The sequence below is a fragment of the Sinohyriopsis cumingii genome, chromosome 13, assembly GCF_028554795.1.
Source record: "Sinohyriopsis cumingii isolate HCF-2022 chromosome 13, ASM2855479v2, whole genome shotgun sequence".
In the NCBI taxonomy this organism is placed as follows: Eukaryota; Metazoa; Mollusca; class Bivalvia; order Unionida; family Unionidae; genus Sinohyriopsis; species Sinohyriopsis cumingii.
This window is the reverse complement of record NC_142973.1, coordinates 58,918,705-58,946,497: the sequence shown is the minus strand read 5'-3', so window position 1 is coordinate 58,946,497 and position 27,793 is coordinate 58,918,705. Positions and strand designations below refer to the sequence as shown.

The window sequence follows — 27,793 nt, the reverse complement described above, 5'->3', positions numbered from 1 at the left end:
AATGGAATGCCTCAATCGGTGATAAATGAGCTTCATTAAACTTGTTCCATTTGCTCTTTCACTAGTATGGGTGCATTCCTTTTATAGTTATCTACATTAATTTGTCAGGGTTAGGGGTACCATATCGACTGACGCTTTCTGAATCGATGGTTTCCGTCTGCCGCATGTGATGTTATAGAATATAAATGGTGCAAAGCCATTTTTAATTACATAGCTAGGTATGGTTAATTCGACATTGAGAACAATTTCAACATTCAGTTCAGATGGCAGCTCTGTTTCTTTCACTTGCTGTAAAAACAATACAATTTCCGGACGCACATTTGATTAATCAACCTCGATATTTTGAAAATCGCCAGAGCTCTTTTACAACTTAAATTCTGAAATTTTCTGTCGGTGGCATTAGACGTGGACGATTATGTTCAACCTCATCTATGCATGCAATTTCTGCCCTCTTCATCATGCTGCTGTTGCACGAGGTACTCCTTACAGTCAGGCGTGGTTCGACTGTGAGACCTAATGACGCAAGTTGACCTGCTTTTATTGCACCTCTTGTTATTTTTATTACACGTTTTTGCGAAGATTGTCTCAGTTGTTGCGCTGTCAAATGTTGCCATTACAATCGACCTTGGTTCATCCGGGAGATGTTGTTGCACAACTGGTTGTGGTTCATTTGCGAGTCCTAATAACTCAAGTATGGCAACTTTTCGCGTAGTGTTTGACATTCGTATTTCACGCTAACGCGAGTTTTCTCAACAGATTGACGATAAGCATGCTGATATATAAAGGAAAAATCATTGACTAATTGCAAATTCCGTCGGAAAAAAACGTTTAAGCACTTTTACTTTCCCAGTTTCAAAAACTGCAGTCGCTTTAATCCTGGCTATTATTTCATTGATTTTAGTATCTTCCTCCTCACCAGTGTAGACTTCGTCGGGTGTTTCTACACTCATATAATCTATACTTGCTGTCTTGCCAAATCATCGCCTGTGCGCACGATATTACTCGCAAACAGGTCCGCATAGCCAGGCAAAGCTGATTACGCGACTTTACTATCATGTCATATTTTTTTGTTGCACAAATTCCTATGATTTTCATGTTGTTGTTTTTTTCATAAGCTTGATCAAATCTATTTTATTGTCATTCTACGATAATTCCTAAGTCAATTAACTACGCCAAAGCTCATGATATGTGTTTGAAAATCATGCATAATTTTAGTCTCTTGGCAAATCTATTTGATGTGTTTAGGCGAAATAGCGAGTTGATATTTTCTGTAACGTTATACACAACCCATTGTTCGGGTAATTTAATTGCAGAATTGGATATACTTATAAATCCGTTCAAAATACTATACCCACTAATCTGTGAAGTGTTTGTAATTTATATAATATATGCCGCGATAATTCTCTAATATAATATATTCTTAAAAAGCCTCTACGAAATATATTGAAGCCCAAAACACACACACACACACACACGCACACATATATAGTGCTTGGCACTATATATATATATATATATATATATATATATATATATATATATATATATATATATATATATATATATATATATATATATATATATATATATATGTGTGTGTGTGTGTGTGTGTCCACAAGCAATATAAAATATTCTCACACAAAGAAAACATTCTCTGTGGAATTTATTTTGCTAGCTATACATTCTCACTCAAGAAAACACTCTCTGCAGAATTGTAACAAGATAACCGGGTTGGGCTCAGATTATAACGAAAGCTTTTGATGATGACGAAAATGCAATGTTTATTTAAGAATGATTCAGTGAAAAAGACTGTTTGATTCGTGTGCTAACGAAATCCAAATATTGGATATTTAACAAAATATGCACGAACCTGACAATGTATTTCGATTTAAATGAATTTTGCATTGATATGCAAAAAAAACTTAAATAATAAAAAGATACAATGATTAATGATTCAAAGTGATTGAGTTTTCACTCAGAATGTGAAATATGATGAGTTTTCACTCGAATAGTGAAATACGATGAGTTTTCACTCAGATAGTGAAATATGATATGAAACATTGGGACATCTATCTTGCGGAGTCAAACACAAATCCGAAAGGTCTTCTCAGCCCCAACGCTATGTCGAATGGTTGAGGAGCCACCACGAACGGTCTGCCCCTCCTGGTCTGCCTAAAGATTCGTAAAATATCTTAATCTCTGTAGACCCGTTGGTCTAGAAACCTTGGTTCTTCACCACGTGATGACCTTTATCTTCTTCTGGGCCAACGTCACCCCCGATAGTAGCACACTGGGTATAACACAGCCCAAATTAGCACCACAGCTAAAAATAATACGCCTACAATACGGTGCATATACGGAGATACATTATTACTATCAATATGTCCTTCCTTCACTCCTTCAGCACTAAACTCAACATTCACCAGTCACCATTCACCAGCGATCAATCAATCAATCAATCACCAATCAGTCAGCTCTATAGCTGGAGATCGCGTGTCATAAAGTGGACTGCTCACTGATAAGACTCTTCGTAATGTGTTGTTTAGCTCTACGATGATGTAATTTATACACAGGTCAGGTAGCCATTCACTGCCTGTGCGCTCAAGGTATATCGGTTTTCCCATCGTAAACTCTTTGATCGTGCAGCATGGAATGAACCGAACTCACCATTTCAAAATAATATACGATATACATAAACCACCCTCGGGTAACGCTGTACACAGAAACGAAACCCGAGATCATGAATTTAATACACATTTTAAATAAACAATAGATATATACAATTCTGTGACAATAATATATTTATGCAGCATGATTTTGATCAATAATCACAATGGTATGCAACTACATTAGTGTATTGGCCTGACTGAGGAGTAACTTCCTTTGTGCACAAACTGGGGAAACCTCACCGAGGGCACATGTGCGTACGTTTGCGTGTGATTTATATTCTTTTTTTGAAGAATGAAAAATTCGGGACCAAAGTAAATTTAGACCTCGAGGGTATTTCGATATGCTGAAAGTTAGGTTTAAATAGTTTTTCACTATATATTGTAAATGCATACGATTGATACATCTCCCTCTCCCTCTCTCTCTCTCTCTCTCTGAGACAATGGAACTTATTCCGATAACTTGTTTTTCTGACTTGTTCCCTGAAGCAACTGAGGCATAAAGAAGCCCAGATCATTATCATAATAAACAGTCGTGTCTACCGTAGTGATGGCATAGACAGTTTTGGCGGTTACTGAAATATTTTTATATAGGCCACTGCGTCTAGCTTGTATGAATCTGGCCAATCGTTTGTCCACTTCATTATCGCTGATTATTAAATCCACAGGCTGTGCATAATGTATGGGTTTTATGATAAAATGAGGAAATGCTATGGGGTATAGAAGTCAGTGAGGTACATAAGGATCAAAAATACAAAAGCCCCATTGTCATTCTACTGTTTTTAAGCATTGCTTGTTGTTGCAGATATTTCACAATTGTTTCAAACCAGTAACTAGTAAGTTCATAGAAAATCATATTTTGTAACTATCGTAGGTCCTTTCTCCTTTGTCGATATTTTACTCACATTTTATGTTAGACGACCGTGAGTAGCAAGGCATCTGCAAGTTCTGGTTCACAATTTATTCTATCCAGTTTAATCCGGTGAACAAAATTTCATCGACATTAAACAGGTTTTCAAGCTTTTTTGACTGACAGGTGACCATCTGTCATTTTCTTTTCCTTTTAAAAATGTGGCTTAGTGGTCATCGAATTGGTTGTTGGTGTTTGTTTTAGAAAGACTATGTACATTATCAATTATACAAGACAATACTTCTTTTTGTTTTAATTATCTATGCTGAAAAAGAGCAAATTTTTTCAAACCTTCTTGGATTTTGCGATGAATGCAGTAATCACTTCTATCCCCCCCCCCCCAACTGTTACCACCCTTACAGCCGCCGGGACCGCCACCACTTATGCTATAACCACTACCTCCATCGCCATCTCCAATATCTCAGCTATCCATTGCTAATCCTTTTGAAAATTTCCAATGATTAGGCCAAGAGTTGTTGCTATGATATCAATGGCTTCAGGAACATAAACAATTGTTAAAGCGTAATCTATCATCCCATGGTAACTTTTATTTTTTTAAATCAATTTAATTAATATCTTTCTCTCAGTTTGATCTTGCTTTTTGGTTAAATTACCAAATATTTGTGCATTTTGACTTCATTAAGTTTGTAATAAATCGTTTAGTTCAGCTTTAGAAATTGTTTTTATTAATATTTTTTGGAAGTTTTCTTATATAGTTTTCATTCAAATAAATGTCTGTCTTCATTGATAAAAATTTTCGTTTTAGTTCTCTTTGGTTTTGACCAGTATACAATCTACGAGAAAGTCCTGCTCTAGTTATATTTATTTTTACATTATTTAGGCTTTTTAATTTGGTTCGTAGGACCAATCATTCCCATTTTTTAAAATAAAAATTACACGTTTTTCTGCTATGAGAAGCTAAAGAGTCTAACAGATCAGTTTCAGCTGCACTATCTATCATCTGTTGCCAAGTTGTATTATTTTAAAATTATAGTTATTTATATTGGTTAAATTTCTTCTGCGTTAGTCAATTTATTTTCCATTATTTCGAACCCAATGATACAAAGCGACTTCCTTCTCTTTTGCTAGCTGTAGAGTAAATTGTTATTATTCCTATGTATGCATTTATCTTTTTGGAAGGAAGGATCGGTCGGGTAGAACATGACATTTACCAAGTTCCTCGCAATGCGGTTTTAATCTTAATTCCAACCATTAACTGTATATATGCCTATCGTTCTCGCTTCACTTAAATGCATGTAGTATATTTTTGGTATAGATAATAACTCACTATTTACTGAATTGGTGTAGTATGGCCACTGGTAGAACAAGGAGTAGTATCAGCTACAAGATCGCGTGTAGTGGTTTTATTTTTAGGACCACGAGCAGGATCGTCATCACCCAGATCAACATCAGGTTCTTTAGAAGATTCTTCAAACATGTAACGATAACCCCATGCCGCCATATTACACTATTTGAATCAGTCAAAACAGACTTGAAATAGAATACGGTTATCTTGGATCCAAACATAATAGTGACGTACTGGACGCCAGGACTGCCCTTCGCTAAGACTGCTTCATAGGAATGCTTCCTTATGAAGACAGAAGAAATAAAGTCTACAAATATGAATTGTTAGTTAATATAGTCAATGGAGCATACAAGGAAAAAGCGGGTAAACATTTAACACACGAGTTTAATAATATAGATTGAAAACAAATCAATAACAGCATGTGATATATTTGTAAATGCTGGATCTGCTAAAGTATCAAAGTTATACAGGGAATTAAATTACTAGAATGCGTTATTGCGATTCGTAAAAGAGGTACAGCATATTATACTTATTTTTTTCAAAGACGTCTCCAGAGCACCGTGATAAATTAAATGAATGATGTTGGAGCAAGCATAACATAAACCTGGCTAAGAATGCCAAAAAAAAAAAACAAAAAAAAAAAACCAACAGGCAAGTTGTTGTGTTATATCGTGCCAGACAATTTTAAATCGCTTACGTTAACTGAATCACCCGTGCCAGTGACCAGATTTAACCTTGAAGACAATGACACACCCAACGAAGGTAGTGAAATATTCAAAGTAAAATAACAAAGACAGTGGAGGTGACAAAGACAGCATATACTATAAGGAGACACCGACGGATCTTTTAGCTGGGTAAGATAAATAGCAACTGCAGAGTTTGAGCGGTAGATGCATGTTAGGTGTTTTATGAACAAAAAGGTTCACATACAAAGACAAAGAAATTATGGAGTCAATAGACATGCAGGACAAGACATTTTAAAATCATCGGATGACATTGTTCAAGGGGTGGTCATTTTTGAGTTGGTATAATACTTTATAGTGGTCAGCGTGTAGTGATTTGGCCAAAAGCCGACTTGAAGAAAATTCTATTTGAGCAGGCAAAGCTATTTGACAGTAATCCTCCGCTTCAGCAACATAGTGAAAACTTTTGTTTTCTAGACACTCTCTCGAGTTTGGAAATTACCATCATGGGCGACAAGTATTTTACGATGAATGGTAATATGATCAAATACAATCAACTGCAGTATTCTTTTGTAACCATATTTGCCGTATCAACCACTTGACAAGGTATGCCTGAATTTACGCACGCTATCGATCGAGAACATGGACGAGATGTATATGGAAACCTCAATGGTATTAGGGCTCATTCGAATGAAACGCCTGTACCTAGAATCAACTTACGCGAGAGTGGAATAAGGATGTCAAGCGGTTTGAGAAAAACAGGTATACAGTTACGTTTAGGACCTGAAGAGGGGCCCAGAAAGGCCGAGTGGTCTAAAGCGCTCTCCGTTACGGATCACTGCCATCTCATCTCTGTCTGCGTGGGTTCGAATCTCGGATTCGGCCAATGTGGGTATGTGAGAAAGCTTCTCGTGAATCGATGGTTCTTTCCGGTGTTTTCCCGGGTTCTTCCTTCACCATTAATACTGGCCGCCATGTATAGCCTATCGTGTGCCAAAAAATGGCGTTAAACCCTACAACAACAACAGCAACAACAACAATAGGACCTGAAGACGAGTGTTATGTATACTTAATTTGTATTATTTGCTGGTTTTCTTGATGATTATATGTGTTTTATATATATATATATATATATATATATATATATATATATATATATATATATATATATATATATATATATATATATATATATGTGTGTGTGTGTGTGTGTGTGTGTGTGTGTGTGTGTGTGTGTTTTATACTTGACATTGTCTTAAATCAAGTTCACTGTGTATCTGACTGGGACATTGATTTTGTAAACCACATAATACGTAGCTAATATTTCGCTGTGAGTCTAGGTTAAATATTATGGTCATTATCAATGGAGGTAAACATGTTTATCTCAGTCTGAGTCCAGGACATGGCAGTATATAATAATAATAGCTTTATTAATTAAGGTGTATTTTCCATTTTGTGATTTCATGTACTTTGATTTCTGTATAAGTTTAATGTCCTTGAGGAAGTTTGCGAAAATCTCTGTCGTTTGCTTTTCGGATTTGCACCTCCAAACTCTGTCATGTATGTGTCAAATGTGTTCTTTTTTCGTTAACTGATAATTCCCGCTGTCGTAAAGAGTGCTTCTATCATCTATGAAATGGAGCTGTGTCACGCTGAAAAGTTTATGTATTAGATCTTGCGCGTGTTGTGGTTTCCAGTCAGCTGAAAGTTGTAGAATGTTATTAATGGACTCTGCATTGTCATTAGTCAAATTCACGCGTTCAGCATTTTTGCAGCTATCTTTTTGAAAAAATATTTACGTAGTCATGGTTTTAAGTTATTTTTAAAGTATGGTGCAAATATCGGATGCTGTTCATTGATGATTGTTTCCAAAAGTTCCAATCGACTTTCAAAATCTATTGCAGTATTTGCGTCTGTGATGACACCGGTATCAAATATTTGGGTCATTATTATATCACGTTCACCCTTTTCCACCCATATTCTATTTTGAAGGAAGTGCCTGACATTATCCTTCAGATGTTTCGTGCAAAGATATCGAGTAGCCGAGGGGAATACAGGCTCTATTGGCTAGGTTATACTCTTCTCGTCATCACTTCCAAATTCCATTATTTCAGGCACTCTTACTTGCACGGACTCAACACATCTATCTAGCTCTGTAGCAATATGTTCCAGAAAGCTCTTGTAAGTTCTGTAAGAGGCGTACGTGTATAGAAGGACATGATCATTACATATCGGATGTTCATTTTTACTGTTTCCGTCAACTCTTTGATAAGTTATACTATTGTTTTACTCATCAATAACTCTTTATGCAGTTTGTTTTGTAAATATAATGCGAAGAAAGCAGATTTACTAGAGAACTCAATAATCAATAAATATGCATTGCTGTCTGATAGTGTTGATAATGGCCTGGTTTGCTAAAAGTTAATTTTATATTTTCTTTATGGAAAAACTGTAAAGTTATTTTGGTAAAAATAAATGTAAATGTGATAGCTCATATCTTTTTTTCTGATTTCAGCTAGAAACTTGCTATATTAAATAAATTTAAAACGATGACAAATCTACCTTTTATATTCTAGTACTATGCTTGCGAAAACATTAATAACTTATAAAACAAACCAGCTATGTGTGTTTCATCGTTTTTCTTCTTTTAATCAGTTTTTAATTTGGGTAATATTATTGGCATGTCCTCTCGATTCGCTCTTGAGACAGTAATTCATACAGAGAATTAAACGACTTGGTGGTTTGTAAGTTATTGTTGATAATTAATTGTCTATGTGACTGTACCAATCAGACAGCTTAGATAAATTACATCTGATATATCAAGCATGACATTGATGTAAAATCGAAAGGAATTACAGAGCGACTTTCCTTCACGGCTACTTAAAATCAAGGGAAATCACTCGCGTGGAGCTTGTAACACTCTTTGGTCATGTATTCTGAACGTCTCTGTCAAAAATGTTGATACACGATTTAAAATGAAAATTTGTATATAAACAGTTTATAACAAAATAAATGAGAAAAGTATGGTGCATAGCCATTAAATAAGGAAATTGTTTAATAATATTATAAAATTAAAGATATTTGATGCATAAGAGTTAGTTTCCGTAGGTTATTGGAAATTGGGACATCAACCAATACTATTAATCACTGATGTCTGTATGTGTGTTTGCTTTTTTTCTCTCTTCTTAGTACGTTTTTGAGAGCTTTGGTGCCAATATATGTAATATTGGGGTGTTTTTGGAGAGTCTTGGGGTGTCCTGGGGTGTTTAGAGACACCACTCTCTCAACCAAGTGCTGCGCAGAGAATACCAAAACATGCATGGTCAGTTAGAGTTACCTTTCCTATCTTTCAGTCATGTGCAAACAGTAGGCAATGTTTGATTTGTGTTTTGTTTATAAATGAAAACATTGCACCTGTGATCTAGCGACCGTGAGAGACTTGTCTTCGAAATCTGATAGGCAAAAATGTAAAAGGGACAAATAACTGTTTGCGTTTGAAGTATCGATAATGGTAAAAGAAAAATAGCGTTCGTGGGACTTAGATTCTAACTTAGAACTGGGGCCATTGGGAGGGGAGGAGTAATAACTGCAAGAAACTTGCGCTTCGTGTTCAGTAGTGCATTTAATATTTGGCAGAAGTTTGCATAATATAATTTATTAAACATGCAGAAATTTGTAACACGCGAAGTCACAAATGGTTGCTTTTTTCCATTGGTTGACAAAATTCCTTCGCAGATTGTATGCGACGTATTTTTGCGGTAGAAAATTTCTCAGTCACCAGTTATAGTCATTCAGGCACGTTGCTGCCATGCATGCTCACTGTGTTCCACAGCACAAAAATAAAATATGTTTTTACTGATTGTGTGATTTAAGCTAATCCATCCAGTGCTGAAATAATTTTTTTCAGACACAAGCTGAATGCTAGTGACGTTTGAAAAATCACAAGCCCTGTTTCCAACTCCATGTTTCTAAAACCGAAATACTTACTCAATTACAATTATTTAGTCAGTCTCCTTTTTATCTCACTTCCTCCAAAGGACGGATGATTTTTAATCAAAGACTCAAATCCATCATGACCCACTTTTCAATTGTTACCTATAATACCTTTAACAGAATCCCACAGTTGGCCTGAACTCTTAAGATTACAACAATAGTGTAATCAATTAACAGCTTTTACCACTGGTAGAATCACATGCACAAGATCTCACATCTTTGCTTGCAATTTATCTGTAAAAAAAAATTTAAGGATGAAGTATCAAACTCTATCAAAAACAACAATAATATCATTTATAAATATGCTACTGTATTTCCTCTCTTTTCAGCAACCTTATGTATACTCAATCACCAATGTGCAGCCCAAATGTTATTTAGCAGATTTGACTATGGTAAATGGTCAGTGTTTGAATGTTATCTAGATGGCAGTAGTACGTGGTTTGTGCTTTAAAGTTATGTAGATGATACTATACAAGATTGATACCAGATTAAATTAATTTAAATATTAGATACCCAAATTCAGTTGATATGAGACAAGCATGACATTTGTATCAGTGTTTAGTAAGTGTCTGTCTCAGTTATGTACCATCTACAGGGTTGCCACAGGGCCTGAAATCCTGCAAAAGTTTGGAATTTGAAAAATAAATTGCAAGGGCCATGAAAAGTCATGTAATTTCTCAAAACCTTGCAAAGTTTTGGAAAAGTCAAGGAATTTCTGACAGTGGCATTCAAAAAATGTATAACTGCTAATTTCTTAGCAGAGTACCGATTAAAAAAATTAGTTTTGAACATGACACAATAATGATCGATAAACAGTTTCATTTCATGTAATGAGTATTTTTAATTAATATATGTCTTTCTTTATATTAATTTACTTGATAAAGCAAGATTTGGGAGTCCTTGAGTTTTGTGGAATGGCGCTGGAAAAGTTTTGAAACCATGCATCCGATCGGATACTGAATTGTAGATTTTAATATCCCTGAATAAAGAACTTATTTTGTAACAGTGCCATTAACATGCTTCTGAAGACGTCTTCTTTTATTGATAAACACTCTTCTTTTCAGTCTGTTTTGAATAATGGCTTCACCACTAAAGGCTTCTGATGGTGAAGAAAGTGTTGATGAGGCTGTGATGGAAACAGCATCTGGTCTGCCTAAGAATTTCAAGACCCTTACAGATAATGACAGCTATATTCATTCCCATGATACGGCTACTGCCACAGTGAAACTAACTGGTGCCTTGATGACCAATGTTGAAGACTTCTTTAGTGACACATCAGATTCTGAGATCATCATGGATGATTCCAGGGACATGTTTTCTTCAGTAAAAACTAACAGTCCAGAGCATATTGATATACAGAACTCACAGAATTCATCAAGTTTAAAAGCCAGTCCAATTCAAAATTGCTCGTCTGCACAAAAGTTAGATTTGACAGAGAAGTCTTTTGAGAAAAAGGATACGTTCCTGCGAGACATTCATAGAAAGGACATGACATCTTCAGGGACACTGGACACCAGTTACAGAAAGGAAAGGTTTAATCCATTTGACAGGGACCTCAATATGGAAGAGGACTATTTTAATGTTGAAATAATTTCTTCTGTACAGAATAGACCTCACTCCGGTACATCATTTATAAAAAATTCTTGGTTTCTCTATGTATTTTAATCCTTAAAAGAAAGGTAAATAGGTTATAGAAAATAGAGAATTTGATACACACACACACACACACACACACACACACATATATATATATATATATATATATATATATATATATATATATATATATATATATATATATATATATATGCAGTCAAACAACTCATGGCAAGCCCCTTGCATATAGTAACTACCTGTTTATGCAGGTCAAGTTGAATGGATCCTCTTTTTCTGGCTAAGTCAGTACTTTTTTACCTGTATATAAAAACCAGCTGTTGATAAAGAGTTCCAGCTAGTCCCCTGAGCAGGCATAATGCTCAAGTTTAATTTCCAGTAAGGCCCTGAGCAGTTACGATGCTCAGGTTTTAATTCCAGTCAGTCCCATGAGCAGTCATGATGTTCAGTTTGGACTAGCTAAATTACTTTATAATACAGTATACAGTGTCAGTTACCCAATTATGTATTTTAAAAATAATTTGGAGTGTATAAATGCACTAGAGGTTACTATTCTGTGATCACATTCAGAGCATGTCATATTTTGTCTATCCTAGAACTGAAATTACAAGGGGTGTGGTGGGGGTTAGTTCCTCCATCATTTATAAAAGAAATTTTCTGATATAGAAGAATTTAATTAAGAAATAATGGTCAGGTGTGAAAAATAAACAACACAGTTTTGATGCCTTTAGTTGGTTTTTCCATAGTTCCTCAAAATTAATACAAATCCAATCATGCATTCTAGAAAAGACCCTGATTCATTTCATATATTCACAGACAAATGCTATTACAACAATTATCCCTATGCGTAAACAAAAAAAATGGGATATTCTAATTTCCTCATCTGGCCATAGGTACATCAGCTTGTTACCCAGTCTCCTGTAGAAGTGATGAGTTAAAATTCAGTACTTTTTGTTATATACCTGCCTGCATAGTTATGACTCTAGGTATTAAACTGTGGAAAATGATGAAGTGAAATGAACAGGTTTAGTAAAATCAAGAAATAACTTATTTCTTTGCAAAGTGAAAATGTATGAGACACTTACAGTATTGTGAAATAAATCTAAGATAATTCTAAATGTCCTATCACAAGTCCAGAAATATAGAATGTTCTGAATGAATTCCAATGGTTTTGAAATTTCTGATGTACCACAGTGATGGAGTCCAGAATGTCTTTGAATGAGTTCATAATAGTTCCAAAATAATGTATTAATCCAAAGTCAATGAGCACTGAGTAATTCCAATGAACAGTTTAAATAAATAATTCCTCTTGAATCACCGCTTCGATGGCCTAATGGTTAGAGTGTCCGCCTCGGATGTGGGAGGTTGTGGGTTCAAACAACGGCTGACTCATACCAAAGACTTACAAAAATGGTACTAACAGCTGCCTCGCTTGGCGCTCAGCATTAAGAGGTTAGTGTTAGGACTGGTCGGCCTGGTGTCAGGATAACGTGACTGGGTGGGACAGCATGCTACATGTCTGTGGCATGATGCCCCTGTGCTAGACGTCACTATAAACTGTCACACTGCAGACATCATAGCGATATGACTGAAAAATTGTTAAAGCTGCATTAAAAATCTAAATCACACGCACACACTCCTCTTGAATCACAATACAACTGTAAAAGATTCCAACAAATTTGATCTTAAAACAGGAATTAATTGTTTGTTTACCAAGTCCCTATTTATACACATTTTCATTTGACCTAGATGTGAGCCTTTCTGATGGAAAATTCCAATCAAATTGCAAATATGCCCACTTCTAGAATATTCTATGCACATAAACACCCTATTTACAACCTACAGTCATGGACAAAAATTAGTTAATGTTTACATTATCTAAGTTATAATCACGGAACTAAATTTAAGCACACAATTTAAATTAAATATACAAAACTATTCCCATCAAGGGAAAGAAATATTTATACAATAAAGCTTTCTTCTACACATTTGTCAAATGGTAATAAAACTACATAGGTATATTATTATGAATGAAACTCGGCTTATTAACACAAAATATACACAAAGCAATATAATATACATGTGAGAGTGCATCTGCAATCATATTATCTTTTCCCCTGATGTGTCTATGTCAGTTTTGTATTCTTTCAGCATCAAACTCTATCCCAACAATCTCAGTTGTTTATTCATTTTGTTAATGACAGTAAAGTGGTTGTGATCACTGAATAAAATAATCAGAGAAGGGGCTGATTGTTGTTGCTGTTGTAGGGTTTAATGCCATTTTTCAGCACACAGTAGGCTATACATGGCGGCCAGTATTAATGGTGGAGGAAGAACCTGGAAAGAACCACCGACCCACGAGTAGCTACTGGCAAGCTTTCTCACATACCCACATTGGCTGAATCGGAGACTCGAACTCATGCAGACAGAGGTGAGATGGCAGTGATACATAACAGAGAGCGCTTTAGACCACTCTGCCACTCGGGGCCCCAAGAAGGGGCTGAACTAGCATACATTTAAAAATGTGTCAAAGCCAAACATTCCTTCTCAGCTGTAGAATAATTTCTCTGATGCTTGTTTAGTTTTTAAGAAAAATAACACACTGATGATCCACATGATTTTTGTTTTATTGAATCAATACACCACCAACCCCTATAATCACTTGCACCAACAGACATCCTAAATAATTGGCTTAAATTTGGTGCTGAAAGAACCAGTACACCTTTAAGTATGGCCTTTAATTTGTCAAAAGATTCCTGACATTTGTCTGATGAATGAACTTGGATTTCTTACTCAACAGAGGTTTGGCAGTTATGGAGAAATTTGAACAATAATATTTTCAGATAATACAGTAATACATCGTGCATTCGCATTTCTGGATTCGCGAATTGACGGATTCACGAAGTTTTCATTGGTACCCACTACGTACATGTTTTCTTTATTTTATTGAATTGTACCTTTGTTATATGACTTCTGTGACATATGAAGTTTACCTAGTTTACCCTCCTGACAATGACAAAGAAAACATCAGTCATTAAGTTTACAGTCCCATTCGTTACTTGGTTTTACCTTACTGTGAGTGCAAAAGAAAACGGCAGCCAATGAATTAGTATAGGGGTAATATTAGTATACATGTACCATACTGTAAATGTGCTTGTGTGGCAAATACCCATTAGGCGATACTGTACTCTATTTTTACGTCAACCATTTATTTCTCTTTTTAAGGGTAATGTATTAAGCTAACTTTTAAATGAAATTAAAGTGCTTTGGGAGCATGATTTGGGTCATATTTAGGGTTTAAACCCTAGAAATAAGCATTTATTAGCATTTTTAGTGACTCGTACCAAACATTCGCGATTCCTCCTGATCCGCGACTGGTTCTGAAACCTAACCTCGCAAATGTTTGAGGTATTACTGTACCAAAAAATTGCATCATTTGCTTTTTACTGATAGGCACTGGGAATTCAGATATAGCCTTGAGTTTAATTTCAACAGGTTTAATTTGACCTTTTCCCACAATATGTCCTAAAAATGTGACACAAGCATACCTAAATTAACTGTCGGATTTGCACCACTCAATCAATCACATAATTTCTGAATGGTTTCTAAGTGATCTTTTTTGATATTGTTGTAGATCATGATGTCATCAGTGTACACAATTCAGTTATCTAGCTTAGATGTTGTCGTGTTCATTAAATGCTGAACATTGACTGAGAATTTTTCGTACCAAATGGCAAAACTTTATATTGATTAAGTCCATCTGGATTTGCAAATGCTGAAATTTCCTTTGCTCTTTCCTTGAGTGAAATTTCTTAGAATCCTTTTAAAAGGTCAAATTTGATGAGATATTTCATATGAACAACTTTGTGGATGCAGTCTTCTCTCCTTGGCATTGGAAATGAATCCATTTTGATGATACTGTTGACTTTTTATAGTCAGTATGCATGCAGAATGTATTATCTACTTTCTGCACTAGAATACATTGTGAACTTCAGTAACTTTGACTTGATTCTATAAAATCAGTCTCAAGTAAATATTCAATTTCTTTGTTTTTGCTTGAGAGAATTCATCCTATAAGGATGCCATTTCATAGGTGTAGAATCAGCAATCTCATTTGCATGATATTTTTTTTTTTGTTTGTGTTGAAACATCTGGAAAAAGATGCTCATATTTGCATAATAGCAGTTTTAGTTCACTCTTTTCCTGTTGTTTTAGATGTGAAAGTTTCTGGTCCAGATTGTTTAATATTTTTGAATTCCAAAGATTGGTTCAACCAGAGTCACTGCAATGTGATTGCATTCCATTGTTTACATCCTCACTGTGCTGAGCAGGTGCAGCTAAATTGACTGAATCATTGACTGTGTTATCTTGTTATCTCTATCAAGATACTCCATTAAGATATTTATGTGACAAAGTTGTTTCTTATGCATCCCAGGATTGTTAATGATATAATTTAAGTCGTTTACATTCTTTTCAATTGTATAAGGACCATACAATTTAGCTCAAAGAAGTTACTGAGGTATGGGCAAGAGAGCCAGAACATTATCACCAGGCTGAAAACTCCTTTCATGTGTATTTCTATCAAACCTTAATTTCATTTTTACCGAGTAGTGTGTTTTTCTATGAGATTAGAACAATAAATTAAAAAATTCTGATAAACTGTCTCTATATAAACATAGAAGTAAGTTCAGTCACAAATACTAGTTCACATTCATAAGATATAAGCATAGAGCGGGATGGGAATTGGTCAGAATTTCATAACCAATAATTGGTTAAACTTAACCAACTGATACTTGATCGTAATCGGTTACTAAGAGCAAATTTTAATTTTTGTTTGTTATACAGTTATACGTTTGCTCAAGAATTCAAAAGGTTAATAAATGTATCTCTTTTAATTGGCATGTTTACTTTAACGTGATAAAAATATTAATTTTTTTCTTCTTTTGTGTTGTGTTGTTTTTGTTCTAAAACTTTGTTAAATGAAAGCAACTCTTTAAGGCTGATCAGTCTTTTGTAACTGAAATACTTTTGTAATCCCCCAAAATTCTTTAATTCATATGTGATGTGTTTATAATTTAAAGTATAATAGGACGTGGCTTTCTTTATTGTCAGTATTTACAAATACTACAAAGGATTTTACATTTAAACTGAAACAAATCATCAGAATGTGTTTAAATTTATCAACTCCACAATTTAACAGCTTAATCATGTAATCATTACTATATGTTCCTATTTATAAAAGTTTGCACCTACGGAATATGGTATGGTTTTATATTTGTAAATTGTGAAGAAAATAAATAATTTAAATCAACTTTAGTGGATTGGAAGCATTACATGTATTTAGCTTGCCATTACACAAGTTTTAGTAACCTTTGTGTTTTGAATGCAGCTGAAAAAAAGTCTCCCTTTACACGCAAACGATTATGTAGTTTCAGAATCAGTTATCTTATTGGCTTGCTTAACCAGCCGATGACTGATTATAATCAATAATCGAACAACATTAAGCATAGGCAAATCAGTATTCGAGTGTCTTCTAATAATTTGAGAATTGAAGCTCATATATGTGTCTTAGAGTATCTATTGAAAACAATTAACCCTTATTTAGAATAACAGCCATTCTTGTAATTTATGTTACAGCTATATCATACTTACACTACTTTATTTTCATTTGTCTGTGGATTCATATATTTCATAATTCTCCTGTTTGTCACTTTTCATGTACATTAGATCATGCATGGCATTGTAAGTTAAAATGGGTCAGAAATCATAATCAAAACCTGAATGCATGTAGTGACAGTTAAATTAATACTTTTTTCTACCTCTCTGTCCACAATAAACATGCCCTGGGTGGCCTAGTGGTCTAAGGCATTCATGTCTACAGATCACTCACATCTGTCTGTATGCGTTTGATTCTTGGCACGGATAATGTGAGAAAGCTTGCCAGTAGCTTCCCATTAGTTAGTGGTTCTTCTCGTTTTTTTTTCCGGGTTCTTCCTCCACCAGATATAATTGCCACCTTGAATAGTCTACCATGTGCGGACAGATGGCATTACACCCACACAAAAAAACCATCCACAGTAATCAATGTCCCTGTCGAACCTTTTTTTTTGACATTAAGAAAAAATTGCAACATATGGATGTCACCTGTGTTTATCAAGATATGGCTTTCAACTTTGTGCATGATACATTTTGTAGAGACATATATAAATCTTGAATTACATTATTTCATTTCATTATATTTATTTTATTATTATGATTTACTATTATATTGCAAAGGCAGGAATGTCTGTACTGTCACCATAAGCTTACTTAAGAACTGAAAGGTCAAAATTGTTTTTGTCTGTCATACTATTGACACTTGCTACCCAGAAGCTGTAGGCCCTGAGTATTACCTAGTTATGGTTTGGTACAAATGTTTTTGAAAAGATCTATTGTAACTACAACTAGCTGATTCAAAACCAAAATATGTAAAAAAGAACATTTGTTATTGTATCAGAGGAAAGAAAGTATAGGCAAAGAAATGTACATTGCATGCCATTTTCTTATCATATTATCATGTACAGTTTGACAAAAAAAAAAGATTTCATGCAAACTAAAAGCTTGTTTTAATGTACAATACTAAATTTTGAGAAAATCATAAGCATTCTCCATGTTTATGGTCTCATTCATTTGGAAAGTATGTTGTGAACTTCAATAAAAGAATTTTTTTTATAGATTCAAATGGAAGCTCTTCGTGGACAGATGTAAGCAATACCAAGTCCACAGACAGCGATGATGTCACATTTGCAGACCTTGGGCTGACTGAGGATCATTTCTCACAACCAGAGGTAAATGAAGCGTCATAAACCTTACACTGTATTGTAAGCCAATTACCAAAGGACAGTGAGATGTAATTTAACAATACATTATATTTTATTATGTAACTAAACTTTCTAAAACTATTACATGTCTGAGAGAGTGGTGTTGCATACTGGCTCTTTGAGAAATACCTTGTCTACCATGGCAAAGTCAAGGTTTTACAATTTTAAGGTGTGATAATATGCACCTCTACAGATGTTCTCAGTTATTGGTCTTGTTTTTCAGTAAAATATGTTTTGAGCGATGTGCCAACAAAAAGTGCTCTCTCAAGATAAGTGGTGTCATAACAGGTTTGTAGAAAGGACTTGTTTCCTTGGTCAGAATTCAACACTGTTTAATGTGTACATAATCTCTGTACATATACATGTATTGTACTTTGTATATTCATAGTTCTTGTTAAAATATTGCATGCAAATTCATCTGAAAATAACTTTATATAGTAATATATATATATGTATATGTATCATAAAACTTCGTTTATATTTGGAGATCACAGGTGCAAGTATTAGCATATGAATTGATAATTTAGCAAAGGTATTATGTATTTATTGTCTTTAAGTTAACTTGACTTTTTCAGGTACATTAATTCCTTCATCCAGTGTTAGAATTGTCTGGGGTTTTTTTGGTCAAATTTTACTGTGTTTATCCACCATGATTAAGATGCATCATTGAAAGAGATAGTGGAATAGAAGATTATGTGATGTCAGTGTCAGGTCAAAACTGAATGGAATTGAATGCTTTCATTAGTAGAAAGAAACACAATTATATGGTTACTTTCTGACATTGAGCTCCCCCGGTTGAGATTAAACAAACAGTTGCTATAAAGTCAACATAAAAAGGTGATTTTATTGGCAAAATATTGCTTTCTTAAGGCATAGATTGTTTAACTTTAATTGTTATTAATTTTTGACATGTATATTCTATAGATCAGTGCTTGTTTTAGTAATTGTGTTGGCCCTGTATGTTACCCTTTCAGAAATGTAGTACAGGTATCCCAGACTTATGTGATTTTGACTTGTACTTATTTTGTGTTAACATGATTTAATCCAAAAAAATTTGGGAATGTTTTAGTGAAGCCTTAAAAATAATTACATTTTTTCTCTAAAAAAAATTATTAGGATTTGTAAACATCCAAAATGAATGTTTGAGTGAATTATGTATTTTCAAGGAAAGTCAGAGGCAATGAAGTAAAAAAAGTTGAGTTACATGATTTCGAGTATTACACAGCCAATCTCTGGAATGCAACTTACACATAAGTCGGAGTTTAGCTTTACTATTTTCCATAAGCATTGTGAGACACAAGTATCACTTTTTTTATACTGCATTCATATCAGTATTTAAATTTTGTGCTAAAATTGGAAGTTGGGCACAGCTGCCAGAGAGGACAAAATTATATGGAAACAGACGAGACATCAGGTTGCACAAAATCTTTTTCAGGAAGCAACCAATGGCTATGTGTATGTGTACCAAACTAAAAGAAGCATAAGTACATTTTTTTAGTACATGTAACATTTTCAGAATGTAACCTAAAGCTGTGGATATAGATCTCTTCCACATTAACTGTTGCTATAAATATAGATCTCTGCCATTTTTGCTATGACTCTAGGTCTGTGTCATGTTACCAATTACTATAGATCTCTGCATTGTTACCAATTACAATAGATACAGATTTCTGCCATGTTATCTATTATAATTATAGATTTCTGCAGTGTTACCTATTGCTTTGGATCACTGCCATGTTACCTTTGGTTTGTGATTTTTGTTTTAGTCACCAGCCCTGAGCCTATGTCTAAAAAAGAATTCTTTGAGTGCTGGCTATCCAATTACTGTTTATTTTGAAATAGAACATTGAATAGCTGACAAGAGTGCAGACAGCTCCACATTTTCATAGTGACAGATATGTATTCCTTCTTTAATTAGAATAGATTGTTTGGGATTTGCTGTATGGATAGTTAATAGCACTTATTTATTATGGTCAGTATGCATATTTTGTACTTTAGATTGCTTAAATTCAACACATGACCTGAGATTCTTCAGGGTGAAATGATAAATGACTTTTAATTTTGTAATATGCTTTAAATGACATCAAAAAAAGAGTTTTTCCTCCATTCTGTTAATATAATTAATGGATGCATTGTTACATCAATAAAGATGAGTTCTGAAATTTCAACATTTTTGGACAGCAACATTACAGATTATTTATATATATATATATATATATATATATATATATATATATATATATATATATATATATATATATATATACTTTCACATTTTGAATTTTATCAAGTTAGTGAAAAAAGAAATTTTATTTTTGTTAACATATTTCTTGCACAGGTTGATTAGGTGAACATTGCTGGGGTGGGGGTACCATACAAATATAACAGAACGCTCCAACAGGCTTCAGATCATAAAATCATTAAACAGTGGATTTTAATGATTGTCAAGTTTTTATGGATTCTGGCTGTGAATTTTTGTTTATTTCTGCATTCAGACATGAATTTTGTGCCATGGCAGGCTAATTTGCTGATAGTACACTGCACCCTAAATTTGATTGTCACTTAATTTTGGGTTGCAATCGACACTAATCAATACTTGATTTCTTCATCGTTTTCAGACATGATCATGATTTGTAATGACAAATAAAATTGTTACTTAAATGTTTTATTACTATATGTAATCAAGAGTATTCTTAAAAATGTGTACCATTTATCATTGAGTGCAACAGCTATACTGTATCAGAGACACTGACTATCGAACATGAACATACCATGTATGTTCTGTCACTGACAATTTGCATACTTTATATATAAAACTAATGACAAAAAATTTATCCTTGGAGCCTTCTTGTTGTTGTTTGGGGTTCATTTTTATGCATTATTGATGGTGCCTTTTCATTGATTCATTGATTACATACAGAGGTCTTGGAAGCACTTAATCACGCATATTTGGATGCAATTTTTTTTCTTTGATGCAGAAAATCATTTACTCAGTAGTCCTCCATACACACGCAATAGCTGGGTGTCAACTTCACTGGCTTGCCCATCCTGCTCCAACCACCTGCTGAGCCGGAAAATGTGTTGATCAAGTGATCATATTAGATGTGCTGATATACATTGACAGAATTCAGTGGCTGAAAGGCCACCAAATGTACACGTTGTCATTATAAGAGCACGTCAAAAGAACATGATGCAATAGCTGGGCGGCAAGTTCAAATACTTAGACTAGCTGCTAAGTGGTGGGAAAATTTGCTGATATTTACAATGATTCAATTCTGAGGCAAGAAGACCTAGAGATGTACATGTAGTCATTATAAAATTACATAAATGAACAACTTTAGCTTTCATTATCTTGTTCATTTCCTAGTGTAGCTGAGCAAGTAGTGCATATGACCTCCAAATCAAGACTGAGACAAAATGCCATTTGCAAATTTGGATAAGTTGTTTTGGGGTTAAAGGGCAAATTGATGAAGATTGTAATAAGATTCAGAAGAGTGCTAAAGTTGCTAGAACTAACAGTTTAGATGGAACAGTAGCCAAGTGTAAGAAAGTGTGTGATGTCTGGTTTAGTGTTTGGAATAAGACCTTTCCTTGAATTGACAAAATTCAATCTCACTCAGATGGACAAGCAAGAGCTGTATGTCAGTGGTGTAAAGAATTTAGAAAATTAAACACTGGCAACCACTGGTTTTTCTCATCTGGACATTTAGTCATTTCAGGTATGCCTAATATGCTTATGGGAGGGGACTGCAGCTTGTGCTGGTGTAACTCGTGTTTCTACCAAAATAGGAGTCCTGGACTCTTAGTTATAAAATCCTAGCGAGACTTCTGTAGCTCTCAACAGTCATGACAAATGTTTAAGATCAACTCCATCTGATGGGTAGATAGAGAGAGAGAGAGAGAAGGAAAAGAAAATAAAAATGTTTAGGCCTAAGTATAGAGATACAGGCTTGAAGAAAATACATTAAGGCAGATATAGTTCCTAAATGGGAAAAGAAAGTAGCTCCCTAAGTGATATTGGCACCAGTTTTAAAAGTGGTATTGCCACTCTGTTAATATCATTTTTCTCCCACTGATATATTTTACTATTTCATTATGAATTGTATAATGAATAGGGCTACTTTGGGTTGAGCAGCACAGAAGAATTGGAGCTAGCGATAGGGACATGCAAGGATATGATCAAAGAGGCCCCATCAAACTCCGACAAACAGAAAAATCTTGTGAAGAAACTGGTACAGCTCAGGATGAAATTACAGGAAATCAAGGTAAGAATAGTTTGTGACAAGTCACATTTCACTTAATCAGCATTTTCCCTGTGTAAACACAGGTGTATCAGAACCTCTTCTTGTTGTCATTGTTCTTATGCTGTTCTTTGTAGCTGTGCAGGTCATAGATCAGAAGAGCTTATTGGATAGCGTGTTGGTCATAGACCAGAAGAGTTCATTGGATAGCCTGTTGGTCATAGACCAAAATAGCTTATTGGATAGCCTGTTGGTTATAGACCAGAAGAGCCTATTGGATAGCCTGTTGGTTATTGACCAGAAGAGTTCATTGGATAGCCTGTTGGTCATAGACCAGAAGAGTTCATTGGCTAGCCTGTTGGTTATTGACCAGAAGAGTTCATTGGATAGCCTGTTGGTCATAGACCAGAAGAGTTCATTGGATAGCCTGTTGGTCATAGACCAGAAGAGTTCATTGGATAGCCTGTTGGTCATAAACCAGAAGAGTTCATTGGATAGCCTGTTGGTCATAGGTCAGAAGAGCTTATTGGATAGCCTGTTGGTCATAGACCAGAAGAGTTCATTGGATAGCCTGTTGCTCATAGACCAGAAGAGTTCATTGGATAGCCTGTTGGTTATAGACCAGAAGAGCCTATTGGATAGCCTGTTGGTTATTGACCAGAAGAGCCTATTGGATAGCCTGTTGGTTATTGACCAGAAGAGCCTATTGGATAGCCTGTTGCTCATAGACCAGAAGAGCCTATTGGATAGCCTGTTGCTCATAGACCAGAAGAGTTCATTCGATAGCCTGTTGCTCATAGACTATAAGAGCTTATTTGACGGCCTGTTGGTCATAGACCAGAAGAGTTCATTCGATAGCCTGTTGGTTATTGACCAGAAGAGCCTATCGGATAGCCTGTTGATTATTGACCAGAAGAGCCTATTGGATAGCCTGTTGCTCATAGACCAGAAGAGCCTATTGGATAGCCTATTGCTCATAGACCAGAAGAGTTCATTGGATGGCCTGTTGCTCATAGACCAGAAGAGCTTATTGGATGGCCTGTTGGTCATAGACCAGAAGAGTTCATTGGATAGCCTGTTGGTCATAGACCAGAAGAGCTTATTGGATAGCATGTTGGTCATAGGCCAGAAGAGATTATTGGATAGCCTGTTGGTTATAGACCAGAAGAGCTTATTGGATAACCTGTTGGTTATAGACCAGAAGAGCTTATTGGATAGCCTGTTGGTCATAGACCAGAAGAGCTTATTGGATAGCCTGTTGGTCATAGGCCAGAAGAGCCTATTGGATAGCCTGTTGGTCATAGGCCAGAAGAGCTTATTGGATAGCCTGTTGGTCATAGTCCAGAAGAGCTTATTGGATAGCCTGTTGGTCATAGTCCAGAAGAGCTTATTGGATAGCATGTTGGTCATAGGCCAGAAGAGCCTGTTGGATAGCCTGTTGGTCATAGTCCAGAAGAGCTTATTGGATAGCCTGTTGCTCATAGACCAGAAGAGCTTATTGGATAGATGTATGGTTTGGACTCAGCATCTGGAAGATTAATTCCAAATTGGTTATATCAGTCTGAACTGATATGAGCGCAGCAGTGGGAGGGTTAATACTAAATTTACATTTGAGGAAACAAAACACTCTAAGAAACTTGAGCAACTTTCAAAGACCAACAAAATCTCCATGCTTTTTATTATGTATTCCTTCCTCCTACCATCCCCTCCCATCTAGACCATGAACCCGGGGTTGTTATCCAAAACCTATTACCTGTGTGTAAAGTTTGATTCAAAATAATATTTAAATATGCCACTGTTGTTGCAGTTTTTGTGTAATTCACTTTTGAGCTCTGCTCAGAAACTATAAAGGAGGGTTTCCAAGACTAACGAATCTCTCTAACTGCTAGCTATACCACATGCTTGGGCTACTTATTTTTGAAGTTTGTTGAATTTGCACCCATTACCATAGTTTCATCAGGAGAGGGGTCACAGAACTAATCCAATTCACAAATGGTTAAATGTACCATATGCATGGACTACAATTGCCTGCATGCCAGGTTTTGGTGAATTTCTTCCAGGTGGTTTAAGCAGAGATGAAAGTTACATCAGATGGATGGATAGGTGGAGGTATCACAGTATTCCTCTGCCAAAGTTGGGTAATAAAAACACAAAAGAGCAAGAAAAGTATTTATTATCAGTGTAAATTTGCTTTGTTTATGTGAAATTATTTTTCCATCAAGCCAATCTTCAATTACTTGACTTTCTGCAAGGTGAAGAGCATTTCCTATCATTGATATGTTATTTTTCCATCAAGCCAATCTTCAGTTACTTGACTTTCTGCAAGGTGAAAAGCATTTCCTGTCTGAATTCTGCTGAAAACAAGTTTCCTCATATTCTTCAAAAGTTTCATTAGAAGATTTGCTTTTGCAACATGTTAACCTGTTTTATGGTTAGATCATCAGATTTTCATTGTATTGCAGGAAGGCCCAGAGTCCTTGACCACAGGTGTAAAGCTGGTGGTTGGTCACAAGTTTAAGCAAAAAATGAGTCGCAGTTCCAAGCATTACTGTGAGAAGTGCAACACTGTGATATGGGGAATGGTGCAGGAATGGTATAGATGCACAGGTAATTCACAATTCTAAGTTATTCTGCCCTGATTCTGCACAGATAATACACAATCTAAATTATTTTGCACTGTTAATACACAATTGTAAATTATTCTGCACTGATAATATACCATTATAAATTATTCTGCACTGATAATAAACAGTACAAGTTATTTAGCCCTGAAAATACACAATTGTAAATTATACTGCACTGAAAATACACAATTATAAATTATACTGCACTGAAAATACACAATTGTAAATTATACTGCACTGAAAATACACAATTGTAAATTATTCTGCACTGATAATACACAATTCTAACTTATTCTGCACTGATACTAAACAATTCTGAATTATTCTGCACAGATAATACACAATTCTAAAGTATTTTGCACTGACAATAAATAAATCTAAAATATTCTGCACTGATAATACAAAATTTAAATTATTCTGCATTGATGATTTAGAATTCTAAATTATACTCCAGTTTTAATACCTTCCTAATCCCAGGGTAGTGTGAACAGTGAGTGAGTTCACATCATCTGACATCACATAATGCACCATAAGTGAAGTCTACCCTGTTCCCTTTAATCCTATTTATAGAACAGACAATATAGACTGATTTGCTGTTGCAGTAGCCAAAAGTAGATCTGAAACCAGGTCACACAAATCTTGTACCTGAAGCCTACGGGCTATCAGAATGGTGGGCTATGGTTACCATACATTGAAATTTGAAGTAAGTCAATTAGATACTTTATGATGTCATGGATTGCTCTGATTTATTCAGAAATCGTACCTATAACAATTAGAACTGGGTACCCCAATTTTTTTTATATCACAGTATGTTGAACATGCCATGATACATATCATGGTATAACTAACTTATATTAGGGACCAACAGTCTAATATTCTGGGGCAGGGTCTGTAGGTAGTTGAAAAATTATCTTGTTCAGATAATTTTGTAAAACAACACCAGATTATATTCATTATATCATTAAAAAATTTAATTATCCTAAGATAAAATACAATCAATTTTCTCAGTTCAAAAACAAAATTACATACCCCACCTCCCACCCCACCACCCACATTAAATGATCAGTACCTTATAGTGGATTATTTTGCTGTTTGTATGTTAGCATAGAATATGGGGGCAGTTTTACAAATAAAATGGGGGGAAGGGATTTAATGATGAAACAATGGTAATGCTTACAGATATGATTTTCACTTTCTGCACATTCGGATAGTTCTTAGGCAGAGTTTTTTTTATCAAATACGTTGTCCAATCATGCTAAGAAATTACTCAATGCGACCAACCAAATCCACTTACCCTGAAAGATAAAGAAAAAAATTATCTGTATGCCTATACAGCATGTAGTTTAAGGGAAGTTACTCTTGCTGATTAACATGTCTTCTTCATGTTAGGTGGCCATATGTGTCTCTGTTGTAACCAGCTTAAACTTTCACTTGCAACTGTGACCAGTGCCTCCAAAGAGTCCATTGGAATTTATATTTAATTTTGACCATCCAGAATTTACTTTTAGTGATATTGTAAGTCAAAATGTTGATAAACCTGGTGTGTACACCATTTTTATTTTTCCCTTTGAATTTGTATTTATGCATTTTTTGCAGGTAGTTTATAACTAATATGTGTGATATTTCTTGGTGACACTTAAGTTTTCACTGGTGTAATTTTTTGCAGTGTTAAATTTTAGTTTACTTCATACCAGTTTGAAGCATGTTTGAGATATACTGGCCAAGTCTTATTTGTTGGACTTGATGTCTCTGGTGATTTTCAGGCTTGTAGACAAGGCTCACAGTGCACTCATTTGGGAGTCAGTGTCTAGAATATCAAAGATAATTCATAGGGTGGCGCACCATGTAATGGTGCATGCTTTGATGGTTTCCTCAAACTTTGGTCATTTGCAACAGGATGCAACCATCACCTTATACGTAATCTCTGACTCACACTCAAAGACATGATGACCAAAGATGAGGGGATATGGGGTTATTTGTTGCACAACCCAAAACAATGATCCCAATCCTTTACATGGAGACAACCTGCTAATCAGTCTTGGAAGAAGTCATATTGAGGGATAATTTACATAGTTTCTCTACCCCTATGCCCTCATTATCGCCATTTCATCATGTCCCCAACTGCAGAAAACTATCCAGCAGGTGCCCGACTCTTGTTTTTCAAAACAGAGGTGGATCAGTCTCTTCCGCCAGGTGAGTGGATGATCCAAATTGTCTCAGAGGGGCTTCAGTTCTCATTTTGCCAACCCTCTCCCCTTTTGTTCTCTCCATTCCTGTTGGAATCAGACTCATGAAAGGATTCACTTTTTAGAGAAAGTTCCAGGCACGCTTTGAGAAGTGGGCACTGGAGATCTCTGGAATTTTCCTCAGTTTTTTCTGTTCAGGACAGGCAATGGTAAGCTCAAACCAATCCTTGAACTCAGTCATCTAAATCAGTTCATACTTCTACTAAAATTCAAGATCAAGATGGCAAGGTCAGTCTACCTCTCCACCCATCTGAATGAATTTGCCATGATTCTCAATCTGAGAGATGCCTATTCTCACATTCCTATCCAACATCACGGAAATACTTCGAGTTTGCATACTGCAGGAATTGTTATCAGTTTTGCATGCTCTCTTCCAGCTTTAACATACATCCATGGACCTTTATGAAACTTCACTGTATTGTCTCCATTATATGTTTGATTTCATCTACTTCCATTTCCATCAAGAAATGCCTCATGGTCAGGGAGTTTCTTCAGCTCCTCAGATTCTTTTATGCCTCAGCAGAACTTATCCAGCTGGGTTGCCTATACATGTGCCCTTTGCAGATGACCTAGCAATTGCAGTGGTGCCCCCCCCCCCCTTTCCATGCCGCTTGTTTATGGGATCAGCATAACAAGCAAGATTGTATAAT

General features: G+C 35.2%; 1 protein-coding gene across 1 annotated transcript in view; it reads left to right on the top strand.

Annotated features, from left to right (window-relative positions):
• Window positions 1-8,901: 8,901 nt before the first annotated feature.
• Window positions 8,902-27,793, top strand: part of LOC149785658 (differentially expressed in FDCP 8 homolog) — a 45,996-nt gene continuing 27,104 nt past the window's right edge. Inside the window, exons 1-5 of the mRNA XM_089979484.1 lie at window positions 8,902-9,076; window positions 10,623-11,179; window positions 17,887-17,999; window positions 22,148-22,297; window positions 24,736-24,880. Coding sequence (XP_089835610.1) covers window positions 10,636-11,179; window positions 17,887-17,999; window positions 22,148-22,297; window positions 24,736-24,880 — 952 coding nt within the window. The 5' untranslated portion in view covers window positions 8,902-9,076; window positions 10,623-10,635. The remainder of the gene's footprint in view (window positions 9,077-10,622; window positions 11,180-17,886; window positions 18,000-22,147; window positions 22,298-24,735; window positions 24,881-27,793) is intronic.